At 38.0% G+C, this 12948-nt stretch overlaps 1 protein-coding gene across 1 annotated transcript in view; it reads right to left on the reverse strand.

Annotated features, from left to right (window-relative positions):
• The window catches only part of Rtkn2 (rhotekin 2), a 58706-nt gene extending 50633 nt beyond the window's left edge, over positions 1-8073 (reverse strand). The window contains exons 1-2 of the mRNA XM_048335529.1: positions 7967-8073; positions 1326-1522 (exon numbers count right to left, since the gene is read on the reverse strand). Of these exons, the coding sequence (XP_048191486.1) occupies positions 1326-1522; positions 7967-8026 (257 nt within the window). The 5' untranslated portion in view covers positions 8027-8073. The remainder of the gene's footprint in view (positions 1-1325; positions 1523-7966) is intronic.
• Between the last annotated feature and the right edge of the window lie 4875 nt (positions 8074-12948).

A 12948-nucleotide genomic window follows, 5' to 3' on the forward strand; every position in this document is an offset into this window, starting at 1 on the left:
CTTACCGATAAGAACCAGATTGTTCCATTTTCCCAAAAATTCATAATCTAATTGAAAAGATGTGCATAATTGTGCTCGGAGAATATAGTAAGGTATAGTAAATGATTCACATATAAGATGCTACCAGAACTCAGCAGAAGAAAGTCATTTTTTATGTCCTTCCTACACCTCACCAAAGTCACCACTCTCCTTGAAAGAATTATGAAGAAAATGGATGCTACAATTGTCTTAGAACACAAGAGTTTTGTCAAGTGGAAATGGAAGACAGGGCACTCAATTAAGTAAAAGGCCCTAGAGACAAGAAAATTCAAGAAGTATTCTGGGAATACAAATCAAGCACTTTTTTGTTTGCAATAAATTGGCTAAGCAGAAATTGAGCAGTAAGACTATGAAAGTAGTTTCAAATTAGACCACAAAGATCTTAGAATGCTTACCTTATCTACAGAATGGAATTTCAGTAAATAGTGACTATTATATGTCTTTTGAGAAGTGGACTGACAGAATAGTCTTTTAAGAGAGTTATGAAGGGAAATAGTCCAGTTTGTGTGTGTGTGTGTGTGTGTGTGTGTGTTTGTTTTTTTTTAGGTAAAAGCCTAGAAAATTAATTCAATCCATGAACTGGTCCCTAATATCTAACACATTCTAGAAAATTTTCTATATTCACTTTTTGGCATTACTCTATAAATAGGATAGGATATATTCCCATATACAATTCATACAGCTAATCCCAAAGGGCAACCTGGAGTGATAGAGAATGCAGAACTTCTTAGCAAACCCTCTCTCCTTAGCTTCTGTCATTAGCTAGTTACATGTCCTTAACTGATTTTGCTGATTTAGAATTGATGATTACCATAAGAGTAGATGTGCTGGCAGACTTTAAAGTTTCTTTCTATTCATAAGGTTTTATATCTTTATAATCTGATGTTCATTCATTTTAACTTCTATACTCAAGTCTTATTACTCTTAGCTAGTACCTTTTCATCAACACATCACAAAGCAATAACCTTTTAAATTTTATTTTGATATCCTTAACCATCAGTCTTTCTTCTTGAAATACTCATCTCTTGAATTCCTTGCTTCTCAACTACTTTTCCTGTATAGTCATATGTTGAACACAAGCGATTGCTCTATGAAAGTTGCTATTTTATGCTCAGTTTGTCTTTTAGTCTACTTTCAAAATGGTTATGATGTGCACAGCTGCTTGAGAGTGACTGTTTTTTAAAAAAGTTTGTGATATGGTATTTGTATTTACACTTATATCATACTGTGTTTTCAACTCAAATACTTAGGTACCTTAGAAGTCACAGGTAAATTATGTTACTAACCATCTTCCTGTTTGATTTGCAATCTTCTCTTCTAATTTTCGCAGCTCCGAAGTATAAGCCATTATTCGAGAATTGCATACCATAAGGTTCTTAACTGCAAGTAACACTTGGTCCTTTTGTGTACTCAGAGAAAGAAGTTTCCATATTCCTTCTCGTATTCGAATTTCTAAGTCTATTTTTTCTTGAATGCTGCAGTCCTAAAACAAAGAGAAGAGAATTTTAAATAGGTAGCAAAACCCCCAAATTACAACCTATCATTTTTACTAATAGATGGAAAATGTACTAGGTATCATTCACCTATGCCATATTGTGAAAGAAATGAAGTTTTTAATAAGGGATACTATAAAATATAGCTATTTTTAAAATCTCTTTGTAAAACTTTTTTACTACTATGGAGTCTGTATAAACAGAATAAAAACAGAGGTAAGAAATATTTTATGTTCTTACCATAACATACTAGTTAAATAGTAGCCCCCAATTCATGTCCATAGAAATCCTCAGAATAAAACCTCACTTGGATATAGGTTTTAATGATGTTATTAATTAGGATGAAATCATACTGGATTAAAAGTGGATCCTAAATCCAATGACAGTGTCCTTATAAGATGATCCAATGAAGACAAATACACATAGAGAATGTTATGAGAAGGCAGAGCTTGGAGTAATCAATCTAAAAGCCAAAGAACACTAAGGATTGTTGACAACAACCAGAGGTGGAAAAGGCAAGGAAGGATTCTTCCAAAGACATGAGAGGGAGCATGGCTCTGTCAATATCTTGATTTCAGACTTACAGCCTCTAGAATTATGATAGAACAAAATTCCCTTTTTAAGCCACCTAGTGTTGGTCACTTGTGATAGCAGCCTTCAGAAACATACATGAGCAATAGTACACATTAGGCAAGTTATATTGTGGGGGTAATAAGATACAGCTAATAAAACTGAATTAATCAAAGAAAACCTTTCTGAAAGAACAGATGTTGAATAAATGAACCAAAGTTTAGCAACATGTTCAGCAGTGTAAATAAAATACAAGCATTTATTACAGAGTAAAAGTTGTGCTTTTTAAACCTAGAAATTATGTGACTAGAACATGCCACAGGCCTCAGTTCCAGGAATAGGGTCTCAGAATAGAGACTCTGAATATATTTATTTTAGTTGTAAAAGAAATCCAGAAACAACTAAGTAGTTTAGTTCTGAAAGTCTTTTCCATTTAATAATCTGGTAGTGATTGATTCCATATACAAGTTTTATTTGTAACATCAAAGTTCTACACACAGAATGTACAGTTCTCATTCACAATAACCTTTAAAAAGTTATAATTAATAAATGTAATTCTTTACTAGACAAGGATTTAACAATGCTTCCAGTATGCCTATTTCTAAAAGTTAAGTGACCAACCTGCCTTCTGTGATTAAAAAATGAACACCATTACATCCTTATTGTATCAAAATAAAAATTTTTTAAATGTGAATGGAATTGAACAGAAATGTTCCACATATTAAAAAGGAAATGTTTTTAAAGTAGATGAAAGATGAGCTGACAGCTTACCCTCCAAAAAAGGAAACAGCAGATGATTTAACTTGACTATCCAACTACATATTCACATGCAGAAAACAGATCTGTTTAATTACCTTCCGTAATTACATCATATAATCACCACATAAAAAAACTGTCTCTTATATTGCTGAAACTCAAAACTGGTGTACTATATAAGTGTAGTCACTTGCTAGTTTTCCTTCTTTACACGTGATTGAATTTCAACAACCCCATTTCATTATTTTATGACTTTCCAGTCCAAGTAAATTCTTCTTTAAAGTAATTAGCAATTAATTATAAGAATTATCTATGTGACCCATATGCCTGCATACGTAAATTCTGGCAGACTGGCTGGTATTGGACAGTATGCACAAGAATCAACTTGAAGCTGGTATGAATAGCTTTGCCCCACAACTCCAATATAAATAAATACCATCTGGTACCACTAAATTCAACTTCGCTTTCTAAAATATAGCAATGAGACAATCAGTTGAGTGACTGCACAGTGTTTCTCAAAGCCTGCACTGCTTTAGTATCTTCTGAGGCAGAGGAATGATTCTTAAAAGTATCTAGGACTGGTAACCTAACCCAAACTAACGATGATCTCTGGAGATATCGAGTTAGGGCCTGAGGTGTTTTGTCTGTTTTCCAAGTTCCTCTAATTAGTTTAAACTCTGACATTAGAGAACCACTGCTGGATGGTGAAATTCTACAGAAATTATGAAAGTTGCAACAACCTTAAGGAGCCAGCAGGTGGCTACGGCCACTTTGAGGATTCAGTCTTCTGGGGTTTCCAAACTCAATCAAGATTGTTCTCTCCCTATCACTTATTGAAAAAGACTCTATACAATTACAGAGGCTCAGAGAAATAGTAGAAAAAAATAAAATTTAAGGTCAGGGCTCAAAAAAATAAAATGTATGTGTTAATAATAGTCATTAGGAAAATGAGATACAGTTAGCAGACATTTCTATTACAATTTTATCCTTTAGAGCACCAGCTAGCAAACTAGAGCCTGGATGGCATCTGATTCTGTAAATATAGCTGTCTTGGAACATGGCCACATCCACTATTATCATCTATGGCTACTTTCAAGCTACAATGGTGGAGTTTAGTAACATCAACAGACAGCACCCAACAGATAGTACCCTGCAAAGCTGATTTTTTTTTTTTCCTGTATGGCTCTTTACTCACTCTAATTAAGATAAAAAGTAATCTTGGATCCTGCCACTTGCTTGCTGAGGCAGGTTTCAGGCTTACTAAGTTAAATGATCTGGGAAGTCTGCCAGCCTTGTCAGGATCAACTGTAAAGTATATTTTTAATGCATTCAGTTAATAATAATAATTAATAATAATACACCCATTACAACTAGTTTCTTGATTTTTTTTATTTTACAAAACGATAGGTTTCATTATGATATTTTAACCATGTATATGCTACAGTTCAATCATATCTACTCCCTTGGCCTTCTTTCATTCCTGTCTCATCTCCAGTTTTTCATGTAATTTCTTTCAGTACACATCTGCTTTTACAAACAGAAGAAAGCCTCTCTTCCTAGCTATAGCCAAGAGAGTTTAAGGAGCTGAAGGACTTCTTAGTTAACAAGGACATATAGTGCTGCTGAGGAGGAACTGGTGTTTAGTGACATCCACACAATGAGGAATAATGTAATTAAGGCATCCACTGGGCAAAAAATGGTAACCTCAATAGCAGAGAGCTAAAATCATCACTGTTGTTGCCTTAACCATAAAACATAGCCAGGTGGAGTCAAGGCCCAATGATAAAAGTATGGTTTCCTATATGCATTCTTCTTAGAAGTGCATGCATGAAAGTTTCCAGGAAGAACAGATAATTCAATAGACATCCTCTTCTTATTTCTGATTCAATGCTCTGGACAAGGGCTTCTAAATAATCAAGTCAAATATAAGTTTAGGTTATGATCTTGAAAGTTGGCAGATAAAAATAAATGGGCCGAGTGAGGCTGTGAATACAATAGGATGACATTTTAAAAGTAGACATCTACAGCTGGGTGTATAATTCAGCAATAGAACGTTAGCCTGGTATGTGGAGAACCCTGGGTGAGATTCCTTGAACTGTAAAATATATAAATAAAAAGAAGGGTGGGTGGGAATATGGCCTACTGGTAGAGTGCTTGCCTGATATACATGAAGCCCTGGGTTCGATTCCTCAACACCACATATACAGAAAAAGCCAGAAGTGGCACTGTGGCTCAGGTGGCAGAGTGCTAGCCTTGAGCAAAAAGAAGCCAGGGACAGTGCTCAGTCCCTGAGTTCAAGCCCCAGGACTGTTTAAAAAATAAGAAAAAGAAGGGACGAGGGACTTGGGAAGAAAAATGAGGGAGGAGGTAACAAGTTGGATAAGAAATGTACTCACTGTTACGTAAGAAACTGTAACCCCTCTGTACATCACTTTGAAAATAAATAAATAAATAATATCACAAATGATATATCCCCCCCAAAAAATGTAGATTTCCTTTTGAAAGAGAGCTCTCCTGGGTTTTGAGTGCTAGAAAAGCACAGGAAAGAACAAAGAAAATAGTCCATTGTTGATATATAAACTGAAGTTAATTGTTGGTAAGACAAAATAGGAAAAAAATACCTCAGACGCAATCCTGATAAAAATTATCATTCACCCACAATTTTAGTTAAGCCATGTTAACTAAGAGACCAATGTAAAGATGAAAAGTTGTAGAAATGCACAGTATGAGTTTTCTAAAAGAAATTTTGTGTATTTTAAGAATTGCTTATTACAGAAAAAAGTCTGGAATATATACTAGATATTCTAGGAAAGAAAATTTGAGAGAGAATTCTTAAGAGCATGTTTCTTTATACATAGATTTTACTGCAATGAAATAGTAGTTATTTGTTGTATGGGTAGTGTGGCTTGAATTCTGAACCCCTCCGTCACTCAAGATTGGCACTCTTACCACCTGAGACATACTTCCACTTCCAAGTATTTTTTTAAGCTTTTTGTTGGGAGCTTAAATGTTTGTAAAATAAGGTCGATGCCTGCTCTAAATGCTTGGATGAATGGAGAAAGGGTAATAATAAGAATATCTACCTCTCAGGCTGATGTTATGTAAGTGCTTCAGAAAGATCCTCAAATTCCAGCAACTTTCTAGTATAGTCATTACAGCCCTTCTAACAACTGTGTAAACCAGACTTGGAAATCCAACAGAGATGAATCTGACTCCAAAGCAAATATTCTGTGCTGTGAAAAATCAAAGAGAGCTCAAAGGCCTGAGCAGAGGTATCTGATTAGGGTGTGACCACTTTAAAATCTTTGATCTTATGGCAATTTCATTTATAAGAGAAAAAATACACTAAACAAAACTTCATGTTAGGCAAGTATCAAATTTTCTTACTCACAATATGACCATTAAGTTGAAGCTTATTATTATTTTATAAATTCTGTCTCCAAAACCCAGACAAAATAAACAATACCACATTACAATTATTTTTATTTTGGAATGCTTTGAAATCACAAAGCATTGTACCTTCTCACGTGTATCTAACCCAGACTTTATGTATATTTTATATTTAAACATTTATTTTCATTGGTTACAGCTAAACTTCTTTCATGACCTTACTAGCTTCTCACCTTTCTGTTTAGTACCATTTGCAAGTATCACTTCAAGAGACGGTTAACAAACTTAGCCATACTAACATCTACAGGACACCTGTAAGAACCTCAACAGATTGCCACCACACCAGAAACTAAGATTGTGTTAACAATCAAAAGTGGTGATTTCATATTATGGGAGCTACTGTACTTTACTAGTGGGTACAAGAGAGTAAAGATAAAAATGGAACAGAATAAATACACACCTAAAGGACAGAATTTTCCATTGAGACCCTAAAATTAAGGCTAAGAACAGGAAATGTAACATTTAAACAAAATATTACCAAGAAATAATGATGACCCACATTAAGGAATTTTACACTTTACAACTAGAAAAATTGAAGGGATTGGTGGGGTTGGGAGAGATGGGGGGAAAGATGAAAGGGTGACATTGATCAAGATACATCACATTCATAAAATGACATGTTGAATTGAATCCCTATAGTAAAGCTATTAAAAATAATAGGGGCTGGGGATATGGCCTAGTGGCAAGAGTGCCTGCCTCATATACATGAGGCCCTGGGTTCGATTCCCCAGCACCACATATACAGAAAATGGCCAGAAGTGGTGCTGTGGCTCAAGAGGCAGAGTGCTAGCCTTGAGCAAAAAGAAGCCAGGGACAGTGCTCAGGCCCTGATTCCAAGGCCCAGGACTGGCAAAAAAAAAAATAAATAAATAATAATAATAAAATATAAAATTATTTTTGCATATGGTCTATATCATTTTTAAAAAAATAAAACATCAAATTTCTATCCAATTCAGTGTCCTCCGATTTTCCCTTCTAACTATTTATGAAAAACAAAACAACATTAGCAAACTCCACTTTCCTTAAGGCTCAGGGGTTGCAGTTTGCTTCTCCATCCGGCTGCCTGCCCCCCAACAGTTTACATAAAAGGCAGACAAGAGCTAGGGGCATCAGTTCCCTGTGCATCATCTACACAAGCAAAAACACCGTGAGCAAAACGAGAGGACGAAGAAAAATTGAGGGGATGGACGGGAGAGATGGGGGAGAATGAAAAAAGAAAAACATGAAGAATGACACTGATCAGGATGCACTCAACTCACAGACTGACAAGTTGAGTTGAAACCCCTTCGCACCACTAAATATAATTAAATGTAAATACATTATTAAAAAAAAAAAAAAGAAGAAGAAGAAGAAAAGGAACGTTCGGACAGGTGGGCGGGGAAATAGCAGGCCGGGGCTTCACCTTAGCTTCCCCTCGCTCGGGCCTCAGTATCCTTCGAAAGAAAACAAAGGTGCACGAGCGGTCAAACCCTTCCGCACCCGGACAGTGCGGGTCTGGGGCACCAAGCTTCGTTCCCGGCCGGCGGACGACGGCGGGGCCCGCGGGGGACGGCGGGGGCGGCGCGACCGCTTTCCAGACGCCCACACCACGCGAGGGCCGAGGGGAGGAGAGGCAAGCCGGGCCCGCGCCGCAGTGCCCGGCCGCCCGGGGCACTCACCTGCTGCGCCGCGAGCCCCGCCAGGCCTAACGCGGGTTCCCCAAGCGTCGGCCCCTCCATGCCCCGCGCCACGTCCTGGCGGTCGCCACTTCTCCAGAAGGGAAGATTTGAAAAGCCCGCCCCGGGCTGCAGACGCAGAGAACGCCAACCGCCCGGCGGTACCAAGTGCTCTCCGCCGGGGGATGCCGCGCGCACGCGCAGTGGGCGCGTCCCGAGGCCCCGCCGGGAGTCTGCGAAGACCAGTGTTCACAGTGTCGACCCCGCTGGAGGCTAGCGGTGGCTCCCAGACTTAAAGGCTCGTGGGCCGGGCCTGTTTGTGGGCGGGGCCTTTACCTGGTGGGTGGGGCCAAGAGATGGGGTTAACCTGTGTGGGATTTAAGGCTTCTGGTTGTTGAGGAAAGCATTTAAGATCCTTGTGCCTGTATCCTATATAAGATCACCCAAAAGTCTTGGGGTTCTGGCATGACAGAGGCTGCATTCCCTGGGCCCCGCAGATCACTCTGGGATTGAAGCTGGTGCCATGAGACGCCTTGGGGTCTCAGGTAACATTGTTCTGAAACAGTGCTCCTTCCTTTATGATCACCCAGATCATGGCCTTACTAATTAGTTTTGTGAGACAGCTTGTCAAGTATTTCTCAAGATTTCCTCTGTTGCCCCCAGGCTTTCTTCCACTTGCTTCCCACCTCAGTGTTTCCAAGTCCTTCACCTCTCCCTTCCTCCCTCCTTCCTGCTTTCTCTCCCTCCCTTTCTTCTCTTTCTCTCCATCCTATCCTCTCTGCCTCTCTCTCTCTCCCTCCTCCAAAATGACAGCAAAATAGGGTGCTATGTTCCAAAGCCCATTTCTTGCTGTCCTAACAATTGTCTTAAAATTTCCTTTTAATTCAAGAGTTTTCAGATCGTTCTTAAAATTCATTGCTTTTTGCTTATTCTGACATCTCCGCTTGAAAACGGACAGGAAACTTCTTTGGGCCTCAGAAGGTTTTTTACAGGAGGGAAGAGTATACTAATCAGCTTGCCTTATCCTCATAGAAGGCATTGGACACTTTTTTCCCTCACATAAATAGGTTGACCATAATTTTTATTCACTTGGGACAACCTCTGTTTGGGCCTCTTGTCCCAGGATCACACCAGTCATTCACTTGTCCTAGACAAAGTGGATTTAAAGTGACATGGCCATAGTATCCACAAAGCCCTTTCTAAGCATTTAGTTTGATAATGTACTTCTTAGAAATATGAATGCTCTTCCATTCAAATACATAATTTTTCTCTTTGAGATACTCTGGACCAGGTGATACCAAAAGATGCCTAGTTAGAAGACTCTTCTCTTATATTAGGAGTTTATATGTCATTCCTAATGACCCACAGCCTTGCACACAACTGTAATGGATGTAGAACTCAAAATGACCAAGACAGAGCTTGTAGTCCTCTGCAAACATGGATCTGAATTCCATTGTCATTAGGTTCTCCTTACCCAGCGCCTGCTTCTTATGCTCCTGCTGTTGTGGTGTAATTATCCTCTGTTAATGTGAGCTGCATGAGTCTATTATGATACCTTACTCATTAGAGAAATACATACAGAGAGCTCATTATCAGACACACCATAGTTATAACACACAGCTCCCAGACTTAGCTCAAAATCCATGCAGAAGGCAGCATTTCATGACAACAGAGGGCAGGCTACCAATCTTATAGAAAAGTATTTGATGAGTCAAAACTAAGCAACAACTGTAGATGCATTTATAATACTCCCAAGAAAAGTGATCTAGGAAATACCATATATAGTAATTATTTGTAGATTATAGGTGGTTACTTGTTAACATCTTTTCTCTTTGGAGAAACTTGAATGTGAGTCTCTAATTCATTGAGTTCTGTGTCTTGGAAGTACTTAAGTGACTAACTACCATGTAGTGATTAAAACACCTCAGAGTAAGACTTCTATTTTCCATATGTACCCTCAGGTCCTTTCTTGTTACTGCTAATTCCATTAAGCATAATTCTTTGGTGCTTGTAATGTATATCAAAATAGAATGAAGCCAGATGCCAGTGGCTTACACCTGTAATCATAGCTACTCAGGAGGCTGAGATTTGCCAAGCCAGCTTGGACAGAAAAGTCTATGAGACTATTATCTCCAATTAGCCAATAAAAATCCATAAGTGAAGCTGTGGTAGTGGTAGAGCATTAAATAAAAGCTCGGGGACAGAGCCCAGACCTGAATTCAAGCACTAGGACCAGAATACATACACACAGAGAATCAACCACGGAAACACCGAAAGGTTAAAGCTCCCTCTTACATATCATTTTTTAAAAATGTGATCAAAACTGTAACCTCTCTGTAATTCAGTTTGATAATAAAAACTTAAAATAAAAAATAAAACACACAAAAAAATAAAAGCTAAGGAGGCCCCCTTGAAAAAAATAAAATAAAATAAATGTGATCATAAAATAGGAAACTCTTGTGATAGCTAATATCCACATAGTCTACAAAGATAGCCTAGTAAGATATGCTTTTGTAGCTGTCTTCACATATCTATTCATGCTTCAGATAATATAATGAACTTTAATTTGAGCTATATTTTGAACAGTATACAAGGGACAGACAGGCTAGGGATGGTGGCACAAGCCTACAATCTCAGCTATTAAAGAAGTAGATATTGGAAGGATCAAAATTTAAGACTAGCCCCATCCTCACCCCCCCCCCTAGTTAGTGAGGCCCTATCTCAACAAACAAGTCAGGCATGCTGGTGTGTATCTGTAATTCTAGCTATAAAGGAAGCATAGGTAAGAGGATCACTGTCCAAAGTGAAAACACGGGTCCTATTTGAAAAATAACTAAAAAGAAAAAGAGGACTAGAGGTATAGTACAAGGACAGAGTGACTGCCACCAAGTACAAGATCTTGAGTTCAAGCTCCAGTGCCTCCAAAATAAAACAGAAAAACAGACAAAACAACACCACGAAAGACAGACACATAGGAGAAAAGAAGCAGGGAGAGAGAGACAGAGACAGAGACAGAGACAGAGAGGTATGGTAAAATGCTAAGCAGAGGTACATATTTTCTTAAATGAATAAGACATAATCTAAGAGCAGCTGAAGCATCATATAATCATAAGGAAGACATGGAATGCAAAGTTTGAGGACTTACAACCTTGGGCAAGCCACTCAGTTTCCTTATCTATAAAACAAAAATAATAATATACATCCTGTCTTTTAAAAGTCGTTGAGAGACTCAATAAGATTTGCAAGAATGCTTTGTAAACTTTATCCTGCAGAGACATAGCCACTGCTAGCGTAAGAAGAATGTATCAGCAAGTAGACTTGCTGAAAAGCAAGTCTTGCTTTTCAGCAAGTCTACTGTCACTGCAGAACTCTGAGACATAAATTGGGGTCTATTCAAGACATAGCGCCTGCCACTGACAAATGATATCTACAGTGTATGTGTGATGTTATGCTCCTGTAATCCCAGCTACTTGAGAGGCTGACATGGGACAAAAGCACGTTTGAGATTAGCCTGGGCTACTTGGGAGACTCTGCTTCTAAATAAATTAAAAGGGGATGGCAGATTAGCACTTGCCTATCATTCATGAGGGAGGGGTTCCATCCCAGAATCAAGCAACAACAATCTTACAAATCCATAAAAATCCAACTGGAAAATAGTCAAGTGATCTAGTGGATGTTTTACAGGACAAGAAATCCAAATGGCAGTGCCCTTTTCTTATGTTTCTGACTTGTTTTGGACCTAGAGCCTAAAAACAATGGAGTCAGATGATTTGAATTAAAGCCTCTGAAACATGAGCCATAGTAATCTTTCCTTCTTTAAATTGTTTTCCTCTAGTATTTTGTCACAGTGACAGAAAGCTGACTAATACCGTATTTAAAATACAATTTAATCTAGTGACCATCTCTAGGAGGAAGGCAAGAGGCCAAGACACAGATGGAGCCCGCAGATATAAAGCCACTTAATAGTCACCTTTTAATTAATATGAGTAATGTATTCACAGGTCTTGTTTAATGTTTACTTGGTAATTTTACATACATTATTTTGTGTGCATCAAACGCATCATAGTAAGAAATTATTTTAAATGTGCATAACACCCTTGCAAAAGTTTTACAATAGTGATATTCTAGGGCACATACTTGGAAAAAGGATAGTATAGTTTTTGACTCCCAATAATTTGTCTTGACATTGAACCCATTCCAGCACACTTTTATTATTTGAAAGCCTGGAAAATTCAAACACATTGCATTGGCGCTGGTGCCCAAAGTAGTGCTTGGGATTTGTAAGTGAAAGAAGAGACTAGAGGTATTTACCAAAGGATGACAAGTCAGCAAGTGGAGACAAAATTATGTGCTATTTAAGTTATTATTGGCAGTGTGATTTGTATGTTACACACAAGCCAGAGGAAATTCAAGTGACATTATAATCAGAATTTTCCTTACAACCAGGCAAAGCTGTCAGAGGAATTAGTTGTGTCATGTGAATCAGTGCTCTTCAAATTAAGACAATTGCTTTCCAAGACTTGCGCAAATGTAATGACCTGAACAGTTGTGAGGAACTCGTTGTCAAGATCTTTTTTTTTTTTTTTAATGTTTCCTGTCCTGAAATTGATCTAACAAGTTGCCTGCTTGCTAAACTTCTCAGAATTCCCTCTTCCCACAAATAGAAAAGACATCACATCCAGTGCATTGCTCCAGGTTATAAAAACCATGTGGAGGCTGAAAGGGCAATTAAAATTATTAGTGTTGATGTAGCTATAAGCAATGAACCAGAGGCTTAATGCTTCCATTTATAGAAATAAAAACCAGATGAGGAATTGAGGTTGAACCCTGTCTTATTCTAGCATATTATCCCCTAAGAAAATGGAGAAAATGGGGTTTATCCATCCCATAAAATATAAAAATGCATACAATTTCAATTTATACAAACCTGTTTGTTGCAGAGACATACAATAAGGCAAGCAATAATGACCTGTCATGTACAGAAT

Source organism: Perognathus longimembris, chromosome 2 (genome assembly GCF_023159225.1).
Source record: "Perognathus longimembris pacificus isolate PPM17 chromosome 2, ASM2315922v1, whole genome shotgun sequence".
Lineage (NCBI taxonomy): Eukaryota > Metazoa > Chordata > Mammalia > Rodentia > Heteromyidae > Perognathus > Perognathus longimembris.